Here is a 24,312-nt window from a genome sequence, read left to right as displayed (position 1 = left end):
AAAAATTGGAGTTTGGAGAAATAGAAAATTCTTTCGACGAAGATTCAAAATTTGAAGAGAATGGAAAAAGGGTTGAACTCGAAATTTATGAAAATCAAAAATTTGTGGAAAATTCGAAAGTTCAAGAAGGGCGGAATATCAATATTCAGAAAAGAAAATTATCCACGAAGGAAAGTCCGAAATTTGAAGAAAATTCAAAATTCCTGGAAGCGGAGAATCAAAATTTTCAAAAACGAAAAATATCCATAAAAGAAAATCCGAAATTTGAAGAAAATTCAAAATTCCTAGAAGAGGAGAATCACAATTTTCAAAAAAGAAAAATATCCACGAAGGAAACTGGGAAATTCGAAGAAAATTCAAAATTGCAAAAAGCAGAGAATTCAAATTTTCAAAAACGAAAAATATCCACAAAAGAAAATCCGAAATTTGAAGAAAATTCAAAATCCCCAAAAGCAGAGAATCCAAATTTTCAAAAACGAAAAATTTCCTCAAATCAAAAACCAAAATTTGAAGAAACAAAAAAATTCGACACTCAAAAACGAAAGGTATCAACAACAAAAATTGAAAGAAACGATAAGGATGTGGAAAAAAATGAGGATAACATTTTCCTCGACGAAAATTATTGTTTTCGTAATCGGGGACGACGAAAAATTAAGGATTCAATTCGCGAGAAACTTGCCCTCGATCTTCGTGACGCAATTCGCAATAAATTCACTCTCCCAGTGAAGAAACCCACGAAAAAAAAGAGTCGCGACGAATCACGATTTGTACAAACAGAAGAAACGACGAAGGCGGAAAATTTCACTCGTTGTTCATCGCCAGAAAAAATTTTCGAACTTCCCAGCGAGTATCAGGAAATTTTAATCGCCGACCAAACAATTGATCCACAACGAAAAAATACTCCAAGTCCAAAATTTGAATTAAATTCCCCAAGTCCCGAAATTATAAAAATGAAAAATCGTCGACGATCCGTTGAAAATTCCGAAACAATCAGCTCGGCCGCCAAACGAAGACCGAGTCTCGAAAATCGAAAATTCAGCATCGAAAAAAATCCCCAAAATCAGCGAAAAGTGAAATTGGAAAATGTCGAAAATTTTCCAAACGAAAATAAATCGGAAATTTTCGACATTAGTGAAAATAAGGTAGAAACGAAAAATTCAAATACTGATGAAAATTTTGATGCGACGAAAAATTTAGAAATTTTGAATCCTGATTTTCAAATTTCCGAATCGAAAATTAATTTGAAAATTGAGGACAAATTTTTGGAATTGAAAAAACTAAAGTCCACGGAATTGGTGAAACAAATTACTTCGAAAAATGAAACGATGAAACTTAATAAACTCGAGGACGAAATCAACGAATTTCAGGGGGAAAATCCGGGACATAAAATTGTCAAAAAGCACGAAGCAATTTTGGAAAATTCTGCTAATATTGAAAACGATGAAGAAATGAAAATTGAAAATGAAAATTCGAAAATCGAGGCAAAAATGCTGCAAGTGGAGAAGAAAAGAAAAGAAATTGAGAACAAAATGTTGGAAATCGAAGCAAAGGAACGTGAAGTTGAGGAAAAGCAACGCGAATTTGAAACCCGAAAATCAGATGTCGAGTCCAAAATGCGGGAAATTGAAAACCAACTTTTACAAATCGAACGTGAAAATTCAAAAATCGAGCTGAAAAAAAATTCCCCACGAACTGCGGGCAGACGAAAAAATTGGGACACTGTCGAGAAACTTGCAAACATCCAAAGATCGACAATTGCAAATTCGTCAAAATTCACAAAAAAAATTCAAAATTCTTCATTTACGAATGAAGAATCGAGAAATAAAAAAATTGTCAAAACACAAAATATCGAAAGATTGAAAAGTTTCCCAAAAACCGGCGAGAAAAAAGGGGCGGAACACGAGAAACGATTCAAAGAAATCAAGAAAATAGAAAAATGTCAAAAAGAACAAAAAAAATCGTCAATTGACGAAATTCCAAAAATCAATTCTGAAAACGAAAATATCCAACTGGAAAGAACCGATTCAGTCGAATCGGCCCTAAAACAATTTGATTCAATCGAAACCGATCAGGAATTAACAAGTAAAGAATCGATGGCGAATAAAATTCCAAACTCTCCAGAAAGTAAAAATTCGAGAAAAATTGTCAAAAAGAAAAATTCGAAAACTAAGGAGAAAATATTCACGAATTCCCAAATTAAAAAAATTATCATCAAAGAAAAAAATTCACCACCAATTTCAAAATCATCGATTACAATTTCAAAAACACCTTTGCAACATATACAAGATACGAAAAATTGTATCACATCCCAAAAAAATCGCAAATCACGTCGTCGTGATTCAGAGGATGGAAAAAATTTCGACTACAGTCGAATATCAGCAGCGAGGGATTCAATAGAATTAGCAAGAAATTTCATTCGCAACCGATCGCCGTCATGTAAACGAAAATTATTTCAAGACTCCGAAGTTGAGATGAGAAAAATTTGGAAATTATCCTCTCAAGAAAAACAGTCATTAACAAAAAAATATCACGAGAATAATGGAAAATTAGAAACATCGACAGAAAATGAAAAAAATTGTTTAATATCCTCGAAAGTATCACAAGAAGAATTAATTACACAAAGCAGGGCAGAAGTGAAAGAGGAAAAATTGATTCAAGAATTTATGTCTAATGATAAAAATAATGAGGAGATAAAAAATTGTGTTTCAATGATAAGACAAGAGACAAAAAGTCAGAGTTCCATGAAACAGTCAAAGGAGAGTCGAATTATGTCTTTTGTTGATAAAAATGGAAAATGTGAAAATTTAATTGTGTCTAGAAATGCGAGGAGTTTGAGTCCAGATTTTGACGAGAGGAAACAAGTGGAAAATTCGAAAACGACAGCGAGGAGAAATAATGGTGGATCACCTTTGAAAAGTCCGGACAATGGATTAAGGGTGAGTGAATTATTTTTTTTTTTATTATAATTCCTTGTTATATTTTATGTATTTTTACTATATATTCCTACTGCGCATGAAAAACTGTTGTAGTTTACTATTGCGCATGTTTTTTTCTCTTATTTACCTACTGCGCATGCATAACTACCACAGTTGACTTCTGCGCATGTTATATTCCCTTATTTATCTACTGCGCATGCGTAACTCCCACAGTTTACTACTGCGCATGTTTTATTGCCTTATTTATCTAATGCGCATGCGTAACCACCACAGTCCTCTATTGCGCATGTCCCGAATCCAGAAACTTTTCTTCACCTTTATAATTATTATTTAATTTAAACTAACCATAAACTGAAAAGTTTTCCGGTAATTATTAGAATCGCCTGAAAAAAATCTGCTAAACCTGTGTGAGATTTATTAATTAAAAAAAAATTTTTTAGCAAGCTTCAGTGGATCTTAAAACTACCAGACGTCCAGTTATCCATTCGCCAAAAAAGGAACAAAAACTCGATTCATCAAAAGACGAAATCGATTCGCCGAATTTGGAAAATTCGCAAATGGAACCGAAACAGGAAACAGGATCGACAAATGTTAAGAAAATGTGCGAAAACTTTATCGTCGACTTCAATGATTCGGAAACGAAAAAAGTGGCAAAAAAACCGATTCTGCGAAATGAGGTATTAAAAAATTTTCATTATAAATAACGGTTTAATCTCTTAATTTTATAATTTACAGTAATTTGTTATTGGCTACTAAAATAACATTTAATTAGAAACTGATTGCTGTTTGAATTTTTATGAAATACCGCAGGGTGGCCACATGTCAGTAAAGTCAGAGAAACAAAATTTTTTATCAGGAAAATTAAGAAAATTGAGATTTTTATAATGCGAAAAATAACTATAATAAACAAATATTTTAAAAATTATTTTTCAATCATTTTTTAACATAATTAAATGTTTCAAATCCATCTACGATAAAAATCTTTTTGAATAATTAAAATTTTCTAAAACTTAATTAAAAATAATTAATTTATTTCAAGTATTTATTTACAAATTTTTGAAAATCAATTTTATCAAAAATTTTAATTGCAAATTTTGAAAATAATTAAAATATCAAAAATTTTAATGAAAAATCTTTAAAGGTAAATTTAAAAATGAAAATTATCTTCTAATTTTTTTAAATTCAATACTTTCAGAATTTTTAATTACCTATTCCCAAAAATTCAAATACTTACAAAAATAATAACATTTTAGAATTCTTTTTAACATTTTGGAGAAAACAATCATGTTCAAAATTTTTACTTAAAATTCATCAAAAAATTGATAAGTTTTTCTAAATTATACAAAAATTCTTTAAAGAAATTCAATTATTTTTCAAAAGGTTACATTAAAATATTTTTAAAAACTAATTATTAGAATTGTTTTCTAATAATTTTTGAAGATTCAATTTTCTTCGAACAATGTAAATAAAAATTTATAAAAATTTATTTTTAGACTTATTAAAATTTTTGAGTAATCATTGTCCTGTTTATAATTAAAATTCTTAAAAAATTGAATCATGTTTATTTATATTTTTTAAAAATTCAATTATTTTTAAAAGATTTTACCAAATTTTAATAGTTTGAAAATTTTTCAAAATTGAAAAACTATTATCTTTCAAAAATTATTTTAAAATATTTTTAAGAAATCAAAGAATTTCTTTGTAATTTTTTGAAAATATATCTTAATAATTTAACAGAAAACTATAAAGAGTTACAATTATTATGAAAAATTGAGTTTTTGTATTAAAATAATTGAATTCAAGAAGAACTTTTGGAAAATTATTTAAATTAATTAATTCAGAGATGAAGTTTAGTTGAAAATTGTAGAAAATAATTGAATTCAGAATGGTTTATAATTGTAATTTTTAAAAAATTATTAAAATTCATAAATTTTACTCATTTTCCGTAAACATTCATATATTTTCCTGAAAAAAGAATTTTATCAGGAAAAGTAATTTTAATGTCAGTAAATTGTCAGGGAAATTGATAAACTAAAACTTGTGACCACCCTGAATTAGGATAGAATTTCTAAGAAAGTGAACAAACATTTATTATATTGTTAATAATTTTTTAATTCCTTTTCAAAATACTAGAAACAAATGATGAGCAACTTTGAATTAACCTTGGTTTTAATCCAGAAACAGAAAATGGCCTGAAATTGACAGTTTCTGAATATATTTACATTCTTTTTCGAATTTTCAAAAACAATCAAAATTTCCAATGTATTAATAGGTAACCAACAATTTATTTAAAAACGAAAAAACGTATAGTTTTCAAAAAAAAAAAAGTGGTACACTTTGTTTTCATTTTAAAAATTAATTCTGTTATAAGAATAAAAGAGAAGAAAAATAATAATTTAGACATCTTTCAAAATAATTCATCCAGTGGAGGAGATGAAATGAATTCCAAGTTTAGAAATTATTTAAATTATTTTAAAATTATTAAATTTGCACTACATTTTTGATTACTAAATTAATAGGTTAATTAATATTAAAAATATAATTATTTAATTGTTACCCTTTTTGTAACGACTATAATTTTGAATCATGAGGTTAATTTTAAAAAATAATTTTAAAATTAAGTAATTATTATTATCACCGCTAATTTGTCATTACTTATCAAAAAGTTAATTTTAAAATTATTCAAATATACATTTCCTAAATTTGTAATAAATTAAATTTTCTTTTTTAGAAATCAGTAACATCTCAGAAAGAAAGTTCTCCAAATCCAGTACCTCGACCATCTTCCTCTCTGTCCGCTTCCAGTGGAGGATCATCAAAAGATAAAATGAATTCCAAGTATAAATCTTCCACATCACGAGGATCAACACCGAGAAGCTCTGCTAGCATGGGCAGCAAGTAAGAATTCAAAAATAGAATTTTACAAATTTAAAAATTTTTTTTTTCCTAATTCAAAAACAGAAAGTTCTGTAAATATAGTTTTTATTTAATTTTAGTAAAATTTGGAAGAAAGAAAATTTTTTTTTGGAAGAAAGTGAAAAATAATTAGCATGAATTAAAAATTTGAGGTTACGTCTTTTACATTTGGAATTGTTTTGTACAAACCTAATTTCTATGTTGAGTTAAAAATTTTAATTAATTTTCTATTCAAGGACGGATTATGCCGATAATTTGGTGTCGTGCAAGAATTGTAGTCGTCGTTTCACCACCGACAGAATTGAACTTCATGAGAAAATTTGCGCCAAATCGGGACAAAAGAAACGAAAGCAATTCGATGCCATGAAATTCCGTCTTCAGGGAACGGAGTTAGAGCCATTCGCTAAAGTTGGAGTTAAAAAACAAGAAGTAAGTGAATATTTAAAAAAAAATTTTTTATCTTCCTTTCTTGAAACAATGATCATAGGGCAGGGTTGCCACGTGGCAACCCGGAAACCTGTAAAAGTCAGGAAATTTTGATCGAAATCCTGGAAAATTGTTATTTTTTCAATTTTATTCTGGAAATCTAATTTTTCCTAAATATTTCAAAATTAATTAAATTTGAAAAAAGTTGCGTTTACAATTTTCATAAGTACAGATGAATTTCAAAAGATTTTAATTTGAAATTTTGTAAAATTTCAATTTTCAATGAATTTAACTATAGAAATCGTCTTAAAGAACGTAAATTTTTGAGAAATTTTAATTATTCCAATTCTTCTGAAATTAGTTAAATTTTTTAATATATATTTTTAATTGATTATTAAAAATAATGGATTTATAGAAGAATTTTAATTAAAAACACTAAAAGAAATTGAATTTTCAAGCATTTACAAATTATTGCATAAATTCAATTATTTTCCAAATTAGTAAAATTCTTCTTAGAAATTCAATTATTTCCAACAATTTTAATAAAATTCATGGGAAAATTTCAATTATTTTCAAAAACTTTTCTCAATTCAATGATTTTTAATAAATCTACTATACTTTAATATAATTTTTCAAAAGAATTAAATTATTTAAAAAATTTTTAAATTCTACGCAAACATTTCATTATTTTAAATACAATTTTAATGAAATTTCACGAAAAATGAAATTATTCTTAAAAATTTTATTAAAATTCATCAAAGAAATTCAATTATTTAAAAAGACATTTTAATAAAATTCCTCTCAAGAATTCAATTATTTTCAAAAGTAATATAATTCTTCGCAGAAATTTAATTGTGTTCAACAATTTACAAAAATTCTCGTCAAAATTTCAATAATCTTTAGAAATTTTTCTCCGAAATTCAAATATTTTCAAAAATTTTAATAAAATTCTTGGCAAAATTTCAATTATTTTTAAAAACTCTTATAAAAAAAAAATTTCAAAAACTATCTTTTCTCTTTGAAGAAATTCAATTATTTTTAATCAAATTTTAATCAAATTTCCGAAAAATAAACTAATTCTTAAAAATTTTATTAAAATTTGTCAGGAGAATTCAATTATTTAAAAATTTGTTGATAAAAGCCTTTATAAAAATTCAATTTTAATAAACATTCAATTATTGAATAAAATATTTATTTTTGTATTTAAATAATTGAATTCTCGTGGATTTTTCTAGTAAATATTGATTTAAAAATGAATTTCAGTTAAAATTTCAGATTATTATTGAATATTGAAAGCAATACAGCGTAAATTTTTAGAAATAATTGAATTTTGAAAAGGTTTCAAATTAAAATCTTTTAGAAAATTTGAACTTTTCATACTTTTAATTAACAATTCTGTAGAATTTATTTTTTAAAAAAGTTTAATTGAATTTTTCTTTAATTCTTGAAGTCTTTATTTTCTAATATACATATATATATAATTGAAGAATGTCAGAATAATCAAAATTACGCAAAAATTAATATTTGAAAATAATTGAATATTTACGAAGAATTTTATTATTTTTGAAAATAATTGAATTCTGGCGGAGAATTTTATCCATTTTGAAAATAATTGAATTTCTGTGAAGAATTTTATAAAATTTTTGAAAATAATTGAATTTCTGCTAAAAATTTTGATATTTTTGAAAATAATTGAATTTCTGCAAAGAATTTTATAATTTTTGAAAATAATTGAATTCCTGCTAGAAATTTTGATATTTTTGAAAATAATTGAATTTCTGCGAAGAATTTTATTAATATTTTTGAAAATAATTGAATTTCTGCTAAAAATTTTGATATTTTAAAAAAAAAATTATTGAATTCTTGATAAAAATTTTGTTATTTTTGAAAATAATTGAATTCCTGCTAAAAATTTGGTTATTTTTGAAAATAATTGAATTTCTGCGAAGAATTTTGTTAATTTTAAAAATAATTGAATTATTTCGAAGAATTCTATTCAAATATTTTGAGAATAATTGAATTCCTGCGAATAATTTTATTATCTATAAAAATAATTAAATTCTTGACAAGATTTTTAAGGAAATTTATAGAATTAATTTTTCTCAAAAAGTTTAATGGAATTTTTTTTTAATTATTTAATGTTTTAATTTCTAATTTATTTAATTGAAGAATGTCAGAATAATCGAAAGTTTAAGGTAAATTTGAATTGTAAACAAATGGATTTAAAAATTCTCAAAGAACTTTTTCAAAAATTATAAAAAAAAAATTTTTTTTTTTAAATAATTTTAGTTTAAAATTCTAAAAATGAAGAATTGAATTGAAATGAAAACAATTTTGAAGAAATTACAGTAACAATATTTTTATAATATAAAATAATGATAGTATCAAGTTTTAATTTTTAATATGTAATTGAATTTAAAATTTTTGAAAATTTTAATTTCTGTAAAAAAATAATAATCATTAAATATTCATTTAAAAACAAAGTTATTGATGTTTTTGAGTAATTTTATAAAATTCTTTCAGACTAAGCAAAAGAAAACAACAGTAAAATCAAATTGGAGAAAAACGCATGAGGATTTCATTAGTACTATTAGATCGGCAAAACAAGTGCAGGCACACTTGGCAGCTGGAGGGAAATTAAGTGATTTACCACCACCACCACCAAGTGATACCAGTGATTATATACAATGTCCACATTGTGGCAGGAAATTTAATGAATCAGCAGCAGAACGTCATATTCCAAAATGCGAAAATATGAGGCACAATAAACCGAATCCACGCGCTCCGCCTAAACCTAGACGATAATTTCCTATTTTTTTTTTTTTTTATTTATTTATTCATTATTGTTACATAGAATTTTTTTTTAATAACACTTCCTCTTGCCTTTCTCGCAAATTCAAACAAATTCAAACAAACTCTATATATAAGAAATTTTCTTTTCTAAACTTTAAATTTATTTTATTCAACATAGCAAAATAAAATAGGTGGGAAATTATTTTTGATATTTTAACGATTTTATTAAACTTTTTAAAAATACCAAATTGTTTTCTAATTGCTTTAGTTTTTAAAGATGCAAGAAGAAAGAAGGAGAATAATATATAATTTACGGGGGAATTTTAATCTTTCTAATTTTATTCACATGCGAGAAAAATTGTCATTTTAAATAATAACATTTATATATAAAAGGAAAAAAATTATTTGCAAAAAAAAAAAAAATTGACTTGCACGTTATAAAAGAAAGCTTTGTTAAAATTAATATTATTGTCAAATGATATTTATAACCACTATTTTTTATTCATGTTTGATTTGTGTGAGTTGCTCACATAAAAATTTATTTACTCGAGCGGTAAATATATATAAATGATAATGGAGAAGAAATTACAAAAATCGATACTGTGTATCGATTGCAAAAATAAAATTAAAAAGCTTTTAATAATAACTAAATGAACTAGCATATATTGAATTTTTCTTCTAAAGACCTTCACTTTTAGTTTTCGAAATTTAAACATCTAGTCGCTGGGAGAATTATAATATAATTTTTGGGACGCATATAGGTGGCTTGCATTTAAATTCTTAGAATTTTCAATCAGCATCGAATTTTAAATTATTATAAACGTTTTTTAATATAACTGCAATAATTTTAATTTCAATTTGAGTAAATTATTATTTAATGGAAATTCATATTGTTAATTATTTTAGAAAATCAGTAGTTTAAAAAGTCTTTAGTCAGACGGACATTATGTCTGCCCCTTAAAGTTAGTATATCAGTAGTAAATGTCATTTCTAGTCAGACAAACCTAATTTTTAAATCATCAGAATTTAAAAATACGTATACCTAGTAAATATCCTTAAAAAAATAGTAGTTCAAGTAAATTTTAGTCAGACAACAGAAAAATCCCCTAAAAAATTGTCAATAATTTATGTTAAATTATTTATGTTCCAATAATTAAAGTAATTTACTATTTAAATAATAAAAATTATTTTCTAGTCCGAACCAGTAGTTTAAGTTATTTTTAGTCAGACAAAGCATTGTTTACCCCTTTCCCTTAAGAATAAAGTATTCAAAGTACATTTCAGTCTGTCAAAATTTTTTTTAATTTGAGTAAAAAAATAAAATTTGATTTACAGTGAAAACAGTAGTTTCATTTATTTTTAGTCAGACAAGGTATTTTTTACCACTTGTTTTAAGGAAAATAGTAGTAGAATTTCGTTTTAGTCAGACATCTTTCTTTTCATTCTTTTCGCTACAAAATCAGTAGTTTAAATAGATTTTAGTCAGACGGGAGTTTCTTATATTCTCAAAATTAGTATATTAGTAGTAAAAATAATTTTCGAAAATTCTCAAAAATTTTATTAAAATTCATCAAAAAATTCAATTATTTTAAAAAAATCTTCCAAAAATTTATTTATTTTAAAAAATTTTAATGAAATTCTTTTTAACAATTCAATTTTTTTTCAAAATAATTTTATAATAAAATTCTTCGTAGAATTAAATCAATTTCAATAATTTATAAAAATTCAATTATTGTTAATATCTACTATTTCAATAAAATTTCACAAAAGTATGCAATTATTTAAAAAAGAAATATTATTAAAATTCGTCTCAAGAATTCAATTATTTTCAAAAGCAATAAAATTCTTCGCAAAAGTTCAATTATGGTTAAAAGTTTTAAAAAAATTTCGTCAAACTTTCAATTATCTTTATAAATAATAAATTTCTTCTTCAAAATTCAATTATTTTCAAAAATTTTAGTAAAATTCTTGGCTAAATTTCAATTATTTTCAAAAATTTTAATAAAATTTTTTGGCTAAATTTCAATTATTTTCAAAAACATTTCTATCAATTCAATCAAATTTTTTTACAGGGATTCAATAATTATTTTTAATATAATTTTAATCTAATTTCTCGAAAAATAAAATTATTCTTAAAATTTTTATTAAAATTTGTCAAAAGAATTCAATTATTTAAAAATTTGTGATAAAATTCTTTATGAGAATTCAATTTTAAAAAACATTCAATTCTTCAATAAATTATTTATTTGCATTTTATTTGTATTTAAATAATTGAATTCTCGTAAAATTTTCTAATAAAAATTGATTTAAATATAATTTTCAGTTAAAATTTTAGATAATTGAATATTAAACTCTCTAAATTTGAATTAGTAAAAATGTTTTCTAATTTGAATTAGAGGCTGACTTTATGCTTTTGAAATTTGAAATAGCAGATTTTACTAATAAATAGTCGTTTCTACTAATTTAATAGTAAAATTTACTAATTCAAAAGCAAAATGTCAGTTACTAATTCCAATTAGTAAACATTTTTACTAATTCTAGAGAGAAAGTATCATAGCGTGAATTTTTAGAAATAATTGAATTTTTAAAAGGTTTCAATTTATAATCTTTGAAAGTTTGAATTTTTTATACACTTAACTGGAAATTGTGAAAAATTTAATTTTATTAAAAAAGTTTAATTGAATTTTTTTTTAGTTCTTTGAAGTTTTTATTTTCTAATATATATCTTTGTTTGAAGAATTTCCGAATAATCGATGAAATTTTGTAATATTGAATTGTAAACAAAAGGATTTGAAAATTGTCAAAGAAATTTTCCAAAAATTATTAAAAATGAATGAATAATTAATTTAAAGAAGAATTTTAGTTAAAAATTCTGGATAACAATAATTGAAGTGATGAAAGTAATTTTAATTCATATTGTTTTCCAAAATTTTTAACTAAAATTCTTCTTTAAATGAATTATTATTAATTATTATTAATAATTTTTAAAACATTTCTTTGAACATTTTCAAATTCTTTTGTTTACAATTCAATTTTACGAAATTTCATTGATTATTAAGGTCCTAAAAACATACCAATTATTGATTATTAGGAAATTCTTTAATCAAATATCAGAAAATAAAAACTTCAAATAACTTAAAAAAAAATCCAATTGAACTTTTTCAAAAAAATTAAATCTACACAATTTTCAATTAAAAGTATGAAAAATTCAAACATTCAAAGATCAAAATTCAATTATCTACAATTTTAACTGAAATTCATATTTGAATCAATTATAATTAGAAAATTATACAATTCAAATTATTTAAATACAAAAATAAGTAATTTATTGAATAATTGAATGTTTCTTAAAATTCAATTCCCATAAAGAATCGTTATCAACAAATTTTCAAATAATTGAATTCTATCAACAAATTTTAATAAAATTTTTAAGAATAATTACATTTTTTCGAGAAATTCGATTCAAATTGTATTAAAAATAATTGAAATTCAGCAATGAGTTTTATTATTTGTGAAAATAATTGAATCCCTAAGAAGAATTTTATTACTTTTGAACAATATTTAATTTTTGCGAAGAATATTATTACTCTTGAAAATAATTGAATTTTTCCAATAATTTCTAACTTTTACAAAATTGAATTTTTTTTCGTATTTTTAACTAAACATCTTCCATAAATTTATTATTTTTAATAATTTTTGAAAAAGTTCTTTAAATATTTATAAAAATAATTGAATTGCTGTGAAATATTTGTTATTTATAAAAATAATAAAAGGTTTGCTTAGAATTTTTATCAAAAAATTTTTTTAAATAATTCATTTCTTTTGGAAAATATTGCTAAACAATATTCTTATAATATAAAATAATGATTTTATCAGTCGGTGTCGGTCATCTTTATAAATATTATAATAATTATAATTATTATAAAACATTATAAAACATGTCACATTTTTTCTAATTCTGGTTATTTTTGTTTTGTTTTAGGTGAAGATAAATTTGTCTGGTTTATATATTATATATTTATTGTTTATTAATTAATATATTTAAATAACTTAAAAAAAATGTTAAGAAGTTTTATTTTTTAACTGTGGCTCATCTACATTTTCTATTGCAATCTACGTTTCTATTTAAAGAAATTATTGTAATTGAACACACAATTTTAAAAAAATTACTTTATTTTATATTTACAATACATTATAAGCTTAATTTAATACTTCTGGAAGAAGGCCTTTTTTGCCATTAAAGCCGACTTATATGTTAAATAAATAAATAATTAGCTAGGTCGAATTGTTATTCGATATATAATTAAAATTCGGAGAATTTTTTATTATAATCTTTTTTCGAAATATTACACTAGAGTAGAATTTAAAGATTTAGTAAGAAATAATGAACTCATAAGTGATTCAGAAATGCCCTGAAAATTGCCAGCTACAATTTCAAATTGATATGCAGTTTTTGGTTCTAGTCCTGTATAGAAATACTCTAGAGAATTTTCTGCACTAATAAAATGCCGTTCCTTATATATTTCGTGTGGATATAATTTATGTAATTTAATAATATATTCTACAGCATTGGCACAATTCTTTGGTTTACTCCAGTGAAGTAATGCTGCTCTTTCTGTAATATTAGACACAAGAAGTGGTCCTTCGGGTTTATTAGGTCGTTCTAAGAAAAAAATTATTCTTTATAGAAAAAATGGATTATTTAAAAAGGGGCGGTTTATTAATTCAAATACTTTTAAATTCGTACCTGTTGCTTTTTCAGTTGTGACTTCTTTACTCAAAATTCGATAAAAATCTCCTTTCTTATTAAAACATACAATTTCGAATATATACAAATGTCCAGGTAGAAGTCCAAATACTCTGCTCTTAACTAATCCTGATCTGATTTTAATTTCCGCTTCGTGTGTACTTTTCATAAATGTTTTGTCATGAACAATAACTACACAAGTTCGGCAATTTTTATTATACCACTGTAGATTTACTGTTTGTCGGCTAAAATCAAGTACTTTGATTTCTTCTATAAAAAACATCTTTCGTCAAAAATATTATCTTCATTAAATGAAATAAAGAAAAAATTAATTACCATCGATGCTAACAGATGTAGATATAAATATTGCAAAAATTAAAAATACAGTCTTCATTTTAACAAAACTTTTTTTTTTTTTAATTTTACACTTAATTCGTACTAAAGTAGACGAACATGTAATAGAAGAAATAAATTCTATCTATATATATACTAAATTTTATTTCAATGACGTTGCATTCAAACGAAAATAATAATTTAATTCAAAAAAAAAAATATTACGTATTTATGAATATTTACTACACGTGTTGTAGAAAATATTTTTCAAAAATTTCAATCATCTTGATAATAAATAATTTTTTTATCAATTAAATAAGTGAAGAATGGAAAAAAAACAATTGTTTAATCAATTGAAATGATTTATGTGTTTACACAAATGGATCGATTCAGAGTCTACGTGCAATTAAACGTGTAGGCATTATTGAAAAATTTATTCTTCTATTCGATTTAAAAAAAAATGTTTTAAATTTCAATTTTAATTAGTCCTTATCCTCTTAAAGAGGATTTTAAAATATTTTTCGCATTAAATCAAAATTCATTGAATAGTAAGTGAAAAAAAAAGATATACAACGATAAAATGAAATTTGAAAAATTTTTCATTTCGGCGCATACGGCACGTAGGCTATTCTAGAATTTCTGTTATAACGACGTAATCGTATAAATAAACAATAGTCTACATGGAAAACGGATGTTTATGAATAAAAGTTACCCGAAAAAATTCTTATCTTTTTTAAAACAAAATATTTATCATTCTACGTCATTCGAACATATTTTAATTTCCTATATAATCCTAATTTTTTTCTCTCGAGAGTATTATTCAAAATTTACTTTCTATACAATTGTTTGTCATCTATAGACATTAAAAATGAAGACTACAGTAATTTTCTCTCTTCTCTCAACGATTTTTATTTCATCTATCAATAGCGATGGTAATTTTATATATACTTTTAAATTTATTTTTACTTCCATTTTTTATTTTTAAAAGTTTTATATTTTCTTTTAAAAGTTTTTATATTCTCACTTCTAGTGTCATTTATACTTTTAATTTCATTTTTATTTCTAAATTTCTAATTTCACTTACATTCTTTAATTTTTTATTTTCTTAACATTCTTTATTTTTATGTTTAGAAATTGGCAGTGATTTCATTTTTAAAAATGTACCTATTCTTGGCAAAGAACATGGAACTGTAAGTGTTGTTGATTTCACTGATACAACAGTAAATCTAAAATGGGATATTGTCTACAATAGAACATTTCAATATCTTATTGTACACAATATAAATAAGAAGACGAGCAAATTCTTAAAAAAATTTGTCGCAAGACGAAAATTATCAAATACTATTGAATACAGAGTAAAGGAACTCGAACCAGGCTACATATATAAATTCGAAGTCTTGTGTTTGAAGGCGGATGATTTAACGGAATATGATCTGGATTTTGAAAGACACGTGAGCAAGGAAGTCATCACTGAGAATCCAAAAGGTATTAGAGAAAAAGATTTTAAGATATCTCTTTATAATTTAAAATTAAATTTAAATTTTAATTTTAATTTTAATTTATAATTTTAAAATTCTAAGTTATAATTTTAGAATTATAAGATTCTAAATTATAATTTAAAAACTGTAAGACTTTAAGTTATAATTTCAAAATTATAAGATTCTTAGTTATAAATTATAATATAGTAAGTTATAATTTTATAATTACAAGATTATAAGTTACAATTTTACAAATTATAAGATTGTATAAGAAGATTGAAATATATAGAAAAAATTTTCATATTTAATTTAATATTATAAATTTAAGAAAAGTCCCTTCTAACATTAAGATGTCTTTTTCTTACAGAAAAACCCAATGATCTTCAAAAGTTAAGGGTGTTTGATGTCACTAATAATGCAGTTACACTTCAGTGGAGTAAAAATATCAAATCTCCAACAACTCTAACGTATTTCATCAAATATAAAGAAGTAGGCTCAATAATAAAGAAAACTATAGAATTTTACAGTAACTCCGAATATCCATTATATAAAATTACCGGACTTAAAGAGGGTAAAAAATATCAATTTCGAGTTTACTCTCAGAATAATAAAGGAAGATCCAATGTCCTCATGATGAAGAAACTCGTACATAAAATTCCGTAATGTAGAATAGTTACATAATTAATTAGAAAAGAAAATCTAAAAATTTAAAAATAATGACATTTTTTATATATTTTTACTATTTTCTTCTTAGTTTAGTTCTACGTATACTCCCAGAACAATGTAATTATAATTTATAGTTTAAAGGTAAAAAATGACCTTTAAATTTAGATGTACGAACACGTGATTAATTTTTATATGTACATTTGTAAATTTGATTTCTATTTATTTTAATTATTAAGTATATACATAAAATGTATTTATTTATTTTTGATGGATTGTTTTAAAGAAATTTAAAAAATTTAAGATTTCTTAAGTATAAAAGAAAGTGAATTTATTTTCAAATGTTTTTGCTACGTCCCTAAAATGAATGTAATATTATAATTAACTAGTATTAATTGATTCTAATAAAAACATTGTTTAAAACAAAAATAACGAATGTTATATTTTTTCAAAAAAAATTATAAAAACTTATTTTTTATAGATAGACAACTGGTTTTGATTTTTATGTAGATACTCTTTGAGATAATAACCTTCTCTCTAACCATGACATCAAGTTCAGAATTAATGTTACTCAAAAAAGGATTGTTTCATTCTTAAAAAAAATTTTAATTTAAACTTAATTACATTATTTACTTATTTAAAATTTCTTTTATTTTCTTCACTAAAAACCTACATCAATCTTTATAAGAAACCCTGTGTATTCGCCGTCTCTTGGCCGCTTTAACTATACAAATAAATTAAAATTAATAAAAATTATCTCAATTTTTGTCAATTTTTTGAATTGTTAAAATAAAATAAAAATTTAATATTTCTCGACTTAAAATTCATATACCTGGTAGACTTGCAGTTGTAATTTCTTTACTCAAAAATCTCCTAACATCTCCCTCATCATTATAGCCCAAAATTTCTAATACATATTTACATTCGGGATTAAGATTAACGATCACGTACTGCATGTAAGATCTGCTCTCGTTAATTTCAAAAGTGTGCTTACTTTTCATGTTTGTTATATCGTGAACGATAATTAAATACGTGAATTTATCTTCACCATTCCAAGCAAATTTGACTGATTCATGCGTAACATTATGTACATAAATTCCTCCTGTAATTTATCCACAATTATAAAATAAAATAAAATACATCAGACTTTAACATTATGAAAAAGAACATAAAATTTTAAAAACTTTATTTGAAATTAAATTACCATTATTTTACTTAATTATCAACTTAACATTTTTTACTATTTAATAAAAAGAATGTATAATTACCATCGGTTAAAATTGACGAAAATAAAAAATTTGCAGCAAAAATGAAATACACCGTAAACTTTATTTTCATTTTTAATAACTTGATACTGAAGACCTTTGACTAGAGACTAAATTTTTTCTTTATATATTCTAAAATGAATCTTGTGAAATGAAACAACAAGATTTATCGTAATTTAATTTATATTTTTCGAAAAGCATATATACATATAATATATGTTATATCAAATTTATGATTCACATTTAACAGAATAAAATCTTTTACTAACTTTAAGTATATAAAATTTTGTTTTAAAGATAATATCAATCCAAACAGATTAGTTTAAAGACAAATAAGATTTCTTTTGCACAATCCTAATTTATCGCTGTAGAATAAAGATGAAATTTCGTAAGTCAATTAATTTATGATTAAATTATGTAAGTTTACATATAAATTTTATATATATAAAGACACAATTTATTCTCAGGTCGTTATTAATTCGTTCAGTGTTCTTTTGATATTTAATCATGTCTTTAATATTTTACATTTATGCTGCATGCCTTATAGTCCAATCTATCTGTACCGATGGTAATTATATTTAGTTATTTATTCATTATTATAGAATATTTTAAATTTTTAATAATCAACTTTTCATTTTCTGAAACAGAATTTGACGATGATTTTTTTATGAGAAATATTCAAAAATTGGGTAGAGCACCAGGTGGAATAAAAGTACTTGATGTCACGGATAGGACAATTAATTTGCAATGGAAAAATTATTACAATAGTACAATGTATTATATTTTTGTTCACAACTTAAGAAACGGAATAAGTAAATTCGTTACGAAATGTAAGGTGCAAGGTTTCAATAATACTACGGAATTTAGGATTACTGAACTTTCTCCAGGAATGACATACAAATTCGAAATTTTAAATTTGCAATTCGATCCTTTTTTGGAAAAAAGTTTCGTCAGGCAGATCAGTGATGAAATCACTACTAAAATGCTGCTGGGTAATATTTTTTTATCTGCATTTTTAGCAGTTGACACTTGAATAGTAGTTCGAGAAAATTTTAAATTTTGTAATTTGCAGCAAGACCATCTAATGTTAAAGAACCGTTTTTGGCGTACGATGTCACGTATTCACAACTTACGCTCCAATGGCGTAAACCTGAGAACGCTGATGATTTTGTAAAATATAATATTATGTGGTCGGAAACTGATTTATGGACATGGAATACTATTGACTTTCAGAGTTCCTCCGACTATCCGCAGTACAAAATCACTGGACTCAAAGCAGGCAGAAGATACAATTTCCAAATTCAAGCTTATAATGAAAATGGAAGTTCTAATAGTCACGTGATTGAAGAACTAATGACTAAACATCCACAAGGTAATAATACTTTAACAAATACAATTATTATAGAATTAGAAATTAGAATTATAATAGAATTTAAATGTATAATTAATGTTAAATAATGTTAATTATGATTTAATGTAGTCTAATTTCTAATTTCTGTTATCGATAATATTTTTAAAATCTAATCTGTATATTCAAAGATATTGTGATTGACGGTTTATTGAGAGAGCCACCATCAGAAGAACTTAAAATAATCGATGTCAAGGATACATCAGTCAAACTTGAGTGGACTAAACCAAAGAATAGTTTAATTAATGTGGACTATGCTCTCTTTATACTAAATACCAATACCATGAAGCGTTGGTATCATGCAACTGTTAACGACCACTCAGATAAACCAGTTGCCAAAGTCAATGAACTAACTCCTGGAGAAAAATATAAATTCATTATTAAACCTTTAGATGTCAGTTCAAAAGCACTAGTGAGCAGAGAAATGATACTTGAAAATCCTCTATGTATGTATATTTTTCTTTTACATTTTAAAAATTTTAAAATCAAAGGAACCGATTTTTATCAATTCATCTACTTTGGAATTAATTTTGTTGATTTTGCAGATAAACCTAATCAACCCAAGGGACCACTTTATATAAAAAATGTTACAAATACGACAGTTGTTCTTCAGTGGCGTAAACCAGACAACAGTCCCAACATTGTTGTGTACACAATATTTACTGTAAACCCAAATGATATTTGGACTAATACTGAAATTCACAATGCAAGTTCAGATCAAGTTAGATATGAAGTCACTAAACTGAAACCGGGAAATGTGTACAAATTCTATATTTTTGCAACAAAGGATAATATTAATTCTCAAGGTCTTAAAAGCGTTAAAGTTAGAACTATTAATCCATAAGGTATTTTTTACTCTTTGCACTCCGTTTAACTATATTAGAATAGAACACTATTAGTTTAACTTATACATCATAAAAATAAATTATTTTAACAAATTTAAGCAGTTTCTAAAACTATATTCATATTTTACAAAATTAAATAATTCTAATAAATTTTTACAAATTCATGAAACATTCATATAATACTGTATTCCGCATCTTTTTCGAAATAAATATTTAATTATTATTTTTCCTTAGGAATTAAAATTCTTCAAAAAATTCTAATTCAATCCTTTTTGAAATTAAACAAATTATAAAAAAATAAACATGCCAAATTTTGTGACGTATTAATTTAAAAATAAATCTAAATTTTCTGCTAGACGTCAAGCAAAATTCGACGCTTTCAACAAAATAAAATTATGAAATTTAACTTAATAAATTGTTATAACATTGTTATAAAACATTATTATAATATTTATAAAGATGACCGACTGATAAAATCATTATTTTATATTACAAGAATATTGTTTAACAATATTTTCCAAAAGAAATGAATTATTTAAAAAAACTTTTTTGATAAAATTCTAAGCAAACCTTTTATTATTTTTATAAGTAACAAATATTTCACAGCAATTCAATTATTTACAAATTTTTTTTATAAATTTCTTTGCAATAATTCCATTATTTTCAAAAATATTCAATTTATTTTCACAGCAATTCAATTATTTTTATAAATATTTAAAGAACTTTTTCAAAAATTATTAAAAATAATAAATTTATGGAAGATGTTTAGTTAAAAACACGAAAAAAATTCAATTTTGTAAAAGTTAGAAATTATTGGAAAAATTCAATTATTTTCAAGAGTAATAATATGCTTCGCAAAAATTAAATATTGTTCAAAAGTAATAACATTTTTCTTAGGGATTCAATTATTTTCACAAATAATAAAACTCATTGCTGAATTTCAATTATTTTTAATACAATTTGAATCGAATTTCTCGAAAAAATGTAATTATTCTTAAAAATATTATTAAAATTCGTTGATAGAATTCAATTATTTGAAAATTTGTTGATAACGATGCTTTATGGGAATTGAATTTTAAGAAACATTCAATTATGCAATAAATTACTTATTTTTGTATTTAAATAATTTGAATTGTCGTATAATTTTCTAATTATAATTGATTCAAATATGAATTTTAGTTAAAATTGTAGATAATTGAATTTTGATCTTTGAATGTTTGAATTTTTCATACTTTTAACTGAAAATTGTGTAGATTTAAATTTTTTTGAAAAAATTCAATTGAATTTTTTTTAAGTTATTTGAAGTTTTTATTTTCTAATATTTGATTGAAGAATTTCCTGATAATCGATCAAATTTCGTAAAATGGAATTGTAAACAAAAGGATTTGAAAATGTTCAAAGAAATGTTTAAAAAATTATTAATAATAATTAATTTAAAGAAGAATTTTAGTTAAAAATTTTGGAAAACAATAATTGAATTAAAATGATGTAACTAATTTTGAATAATTTACAGTAATAATTTTAACTGAAATTAATTAATTAATTAATTAATTAATTAATTAATTAATTAATTAATTAATTAATTTTAACTGAAAATTATATTTAAATCAATTTTTATTAGAAAATTTTACGAGAATTCAATTATTTAAGTACAAAAATAAATAATTTATTGAAGAATTGAATGTTTTTTAAAATTGAATTCTCATAAAGAATTTTATCAACAAATTTTTAAATAAATTGAATTCTTTTGATAAAGTTTAATAAATTTTTTAAGAATAATTACATTTATCGAGGAATTCGATTAAAAATTGTATTAAAACTAATTAAAATCCTGCGATGAGTTTTATTATTTATCAAAATAATTAAAATTTTCCCAAGAATTTTATTAAAATTTTTCTAAAATTATCGAATTTCGGAGAAGAATTTTATTATTTATAAAGATACTTGAAATTATGACAAGAATTTTAAAAAAATTTTTTAACATTATTTAAATCTTCAAACGAATTTTATTCAAGTTTATAAAAATAATTAAATTTCGGTGAAGAATTTTATTATTTATAAAAATAATTGAATTCTTGAAAAGAACTTTGTTAAATTTTTTTTAAATAATTGAATTCTTGCGATGAATTTTATAAAAAATCTTTTTAAATAATTGATATTTTTCTAAAAATTTTATAAAAATTTTGTATTTTAAATAATTGAATTCATGTGAAAATTTTATTACTTATGAAAATAATTGAATTATTTCCAAGAAATTTATTAAAAATTTTGTAATAATTGAATTCCTGTGAAATTTTGATAAGAATTTTATTAAAATTTTTTAAAATAATTGAATTTTGAAGAAAAATTTTATTATTGTTATAAAAAGATAAGAAAAAAAATAATTATACTGCCCCTGTACTTTGACTTTTTCCCGGCATACAAGCTAGTACGTACATCGTACAAGAGTCTATGACATTTATGTATATTTTTTCTATTTTTATAACTTATGGTTCGTTAATTTTCCTATATTATTATAATATACCTTTTAATTCACTGTTACATTAGAAAACTTTTACCAAAAATCTTAACTTCTATAATTCCTAATTAAAAAATGATTTTTCAAGATTATGATTTTACCGATTGTTGTTAAAGTCACAATGTTTCAAAATGGCGACGATTGTGTTTACATCATATCTGATGTGAAATTATAAATTTTAGACACAGAAATTGGATAATTAAAATCAATAATATTGCAATATTAACATAATCATTAATAAAGGAATATTACAAGTAAGTTTTACAACCTAAAATCAAAAATTAATCTTCCACTTTCCTTAATTTCTCATTCAATCTCTTTCAAGTAAATAACATCGCAGTAAAGTATTTTTAATTATCGCATTTTGTTTATGTCTCCCATAAAAGGTGGAATATTTTACCATTTAATTACTTCGCAAATATAAATTTTTGCAATTATTCGTATTTTTATTTCTTTATTAATTTCGTTAATTATAAAAAAGTTCTTATAAAAATAAAAACAAATTTTGAGGTTATGTCAACAATTCCAAATTTTAATCTAAAAACCAATTACTAATTTTACAATTAAAATATCAATTTTAGTTTCAATTTTGTAGGTTTACTTTTTATATTTTAATTAAAATAATTTCGAAATTAGAATATTTTGCTTTTTACTTTGCAGAATAGTAAAAAAAATGGAAAGCATACCATTGACGAGTGAACAGGAGAATTTTTTAAAAGAATGTGAAACATTATACGCGGATCGTTATTCCGAGAAGGATGAAGCATTTATGAAAATAAAAAATGCAGAGGCAAAAAAACCCCCGATTATTGATCCATGGCACAATAAACCAAGAAGACCGCAAAACGATTGGAATCGTCAAAATTATCGACAAAATAGACATAATTCTTGGGACCGACATCATGAACGTCATGATAGATATGATAAACACGGTGGAAGACATGTTTATCAACGTAATTCACGACCATATTGAGAGAGAGAAAAAAGAGAGAAAGAATTGTTTCACAAATTTTCATGTGCATAATTTAATAATTACCTCAATAGACTTAATTTAATTTCATCAAATTTTTCAAATTGTTCAATTATTATTTTTCTTTTTATTTAATTCTTTAAATGAATAATATTATAATTACGACACTTTGGACTGTTCCAACTTTAATTATAATTATTGTTTTTAATATTAATAATAATTGAAATGTAATTAAGAATAATTATTATTAGGTTTATTATATTTGACGAATAATTTGAATATAATAAATTTGTAAAATATAATAAAGTATTTTATACTTGAAAAAAAGTTAATTCACTGTTTTTTCATTTAGAAAACAAAGGTAAATTTTAATAATATTGATAATAGTATTTAGAGGCCTTTTACGGTTAAAGATGTTTGTTTATTACAAAAAATTATAAAAAATGCAAATTGCTACAAGTTTCGACTTTGATTAAGTCCTCATCAGGCAATTTTTTAATAATAATAATAATTTTTAATCTTAAAACGAACATAAGCAAATTAAAATCACATCTGTAATGAAAATTATAATAAGATAATAATTGTTACCAGAAAGAAAATTAATTTGAAAAACAAATCAAAGGAGAAAAAACTCACCTTGTAATTTTCTGTAGAAAATTATTATTTTAATTGAAAAATAAATGTTAATGAAAAATAATAAGTTTAAAAGATTTATAAAAATTAGTTCTGAGATTAAAACCAAATTTTTGTCTTTTAATTTTTTTTAAATAACCAATATTTGTAATAATTAAATTTTAATATTATTAAAAATAAAATATTCCTTTATTTAATTTAACCTGAAATTTAATTCAAATATTAAAAAAATTAAAAATATCTATCTATTAATTTTAATTACATTATTATAACAAATATCGATTTAATTAAATATTTTTCTGTTTTTCACACTTTAAAACAATATTCTTTTACGAATTACTTTGCAACGGTTTTTCCTAAATTCTGAGAATAATGTGCGAC

General features: G+C 22.9%; 7 protein-coding genes across 10 annotated transcripts in view; 4 read left to right on the top strand and 3 right to left on the bottom strand.

The window, feature by feature from the left end:
- LOC122498229 (zinc finger C2HC domain-containing protein 1C-like) overlaps nt 1–9,655 on the top strand; it is a 33,745-nt gene extending 24,090 nt beyond the window's left edge. For 2 of the 4 annotated variants that reach the window (XM_043605878.1, XM_043605877.1), the window contains exons 5-9: nt 2,819–2,936; nt 3,377–3,613; nt 5,668–5,834; nt 6,089–6,281; nt 8,802–9,654. In XM_043605878.1, the coding sequence (XP_043461813.1) occupies nt 2,819–2,936; nt 3,377–3,613; nt 5,668–5,834; nt 6,089–6,281; nt 8,802–9,083 (997 nt within the window). In that variant the 3' untranslated portion in view covers nt 9,084–9,654. Of the gene's footprint in view, nt 1–2,818; nt 2,937–3,376; nt 3,614–5,667; nt 5,835–6,088; nt 6,282–8,801 lie in introns of all 4 variants that reach the window. The other 2 variants (XM_043605876.1, XM_043605879.1) reach the window with 2 other exon arrangements.
- Nucleotides 1–24,312, bottom strand: part of LOC122498227 (neurexin-1) — a 413,730-nt gene that overhangs the window by 389,008 nt on the left and 410 nt on the right. The window lies entirely within an intron of this gene.
- LOC122498239 lies at nt 13,196–14,259 on the bottom strand. The gene is made up of 3 exons (XM_043605893.1): nt 14,155–14,259; nt 13,819–14,088; nt 13,196–13,734 (listed from the first exon to the last, which is right to left on the bottom strand). Exons 1-3 carry the CDS (start codon nt 14,210–14,212, stop codon nt 13,418–13,420), a joined length of 645 nt encoding a protein of 214 aa, XP_043461828.1. The 5' UTR covers nt 14,213–14,259; the 3' UTR covers nt 13,196–13,417.
- LOC122498238 (titin-like) lies at nt 14,664–16,466 on the top strand. Its single transcript, XM_043605892.1, has 3 exons — nt 14,664–15,083; nt 15,283–15,636; nt 15,997–16,466. The coding sequence occupies exons 1-3, from the start codon at nt 15,020–15,022 to the stop codon at nt 16,290–16,292; spliced, it is 714 nt and encodes a 237-aa protein (XP_043461827.1). The 5' UTR covers nt 14,664–15,019; the 3' UTR covers nt 16,293–16,466.
- On the bottom strand, nt 16,967–17,678 carry LOC122498248. The gene is made up of 3 exons (XM_043605902.1): nt 17,561–17,678; nt 17,125–17,394; nt 16,967–17,016 (listed from the first exon to the last, which is right to left on the bottom strand). The coding sequence occupies exons 1-3, from the start codon at nt 17,628–17,630 to the stop codon at nt 16,967–16,969; spliced, it is 390 nt and encodes a 129-aa protein (XP_043461837.1). The 5' UTR covers nt 17,631–17,678.
- On the top strand, nt 18,039–19,840 carry LOC122498230 (fibronectin type-III domain-containing protein 3A-like). Its single transcript, XM_043605880.1, has 5 exons — nt 18,039–18,125; nt 18,205–18,549; nt 18,630–18,929; nt 19,097–19,411; nt 19,511–19,840. Exons 1-5 carry the CDS (start codon nt 18,065–18,067, stop codon nt 19,807–19,809), a joined length of 1,320 nt encoding a protein of 439 aa, XP_043461815.1. The 5' UTR covers nt 18,039–18,064; the 3' UTR covers nt 19,810–19,840.
- LOC122498244 lies at nt 22,447–23,563 on the top strand. Its single transcript, XM_043605897.1, has 2 exons — nt 22,447–22,582; nt 22,989–23,563. Exon 2 carries the CDS (start codon nt 23,002–23,004, stop codon nt 23,299–23,301), a length of 300 nt encoding a protein of 99 aa, XP_043461832.1. The 5' UTR covers nt 22,447–22,582; nt 22,989–23,001; the 3' UTR covers nt 23,302–23,563.

This window comes from Leptopilina heterotoma, unplaced genomic scaffold (genome assembly GCF_015476425.1).
Source record: "Leptopilina heterotoma isolate Lh14 unplaced genomic scaffold, ASM1547642v1 Lhet_144, whole genome shotgun sequence".
Taxonomy (NCBI): domain Eukaryota; kingdom Metazoa; phylum Arthropoda; class Insecta; order Hymenoptera; family Figitidae; genus Leptopilina; species Leptopilina heterotoma.
The sequence above is the reverse complement of the archived record's forward strand: the minus strand, read 5'-3'. Positions and strand labels throughout refer to the sequence as shown.

What these genes read in the sequence shown, in the direction of transcription:
- LOC122498244 (XM_043605897.1), top strand. Translation starts at nt 23,002, where the DNA reads ATGGAAAGCATACCATTGACGAGTGAACAGGAGAATTTTTTAAAAGAA.
- LOC122498230 (XM_043605880.1), top strand. Translation starts at nt 18,065, where the DNA reads ATGTCTTTAATATTTTACATTTATGCTGCATGCCTTATAGTCCAATCT. An exon ending in CACTACTAAAATGCTGCTGG is followed by an intron (nt 18,550 to 18,629) that starts GTAATATTTTTT and finishes TGTAATTTGCAG; the next exon opens with CAAGACCATCTAATGTTAAA. An exon ending in GATACTTGAAAATCCTCTAT is followed by an intron (nt 19,412 to 19,510) that starts GTATGTATATTT and finishes TTGATTTTGCAG; the next exon opens with ATAAACCTAATCAACCCAAG.
- LOC122498239 (XM_043605893.1), bottom strand. Translation starts at nt 14,212, where the DNA reads ATGAAGACTGTATTTTTAATTTTTGCAATATTTATATCTACATCTGTT. An exon ending in TACATCTGTTAGCATCGATG is followed by an intron (nt 14,089 to 14,154) that starts GTAATTAATTTT and finishes TGTTTTTTATAG; the next exon opens with AAGAAATCAAAGTACTTGAT. An exon ending in CACAACTGAAAAAGCAACAG is followed by an intron (nt 13,735 to 13,818) that starts GTACGAATTTAA and finishes TTTTTTTCTTAG; the next exon opens with AACGACCTAATAAACCCGAA.
- LOC122498238 (XM_043605892.1), top strand. Translation starts at nt 15,020, where the DNA reads ATGAAGACTACAGTAATTTTCTCTCTTCTCTCAACGATTTTTATTTCA. An exon ending in TTCATCTATCAATAGCGATG is followed by an intron (nt 15,084 to 15,282) that starts GTAATTTTATAT and finishes TTTTATGTTTAG; the next exon opens with AAATTGGCAGTGATTTCATT. An exon ending in CATCACTGAGAATCCAAAAG is followed by an intron (nt 15,637 to 15,996) that starts GTATTAGAGAAA and finishes TTTTTCTTACAG; the next exon opens with AAAAACCCAATGATCTTCAA.
- LOC122498248 (XM_043605902.1), bottom strand. Translation starts at nt 17,630, where the DNA reads ATGAAAATAAAGTTTACGGTGTATTTCATTTTTGCTGCAAATTTTTTA. An exon ending in TTCGTCAATTTTAACCGATG is followed by an intron (nt 17,395 to 17,560) that starts GTAATTATACAT and finishes GATAAATTACAG; the next exon opens with GAGGAATTTATGTACATAAT. An exon ending in TACAACTGCAAGTCTACCAG is followed by an intron (nt 17,017 to 17,124) that starts GTATATGAATTT and finishes TTATTTGTATAG; the next exon opens with TTAAAGCGGCCAAGAGACGG.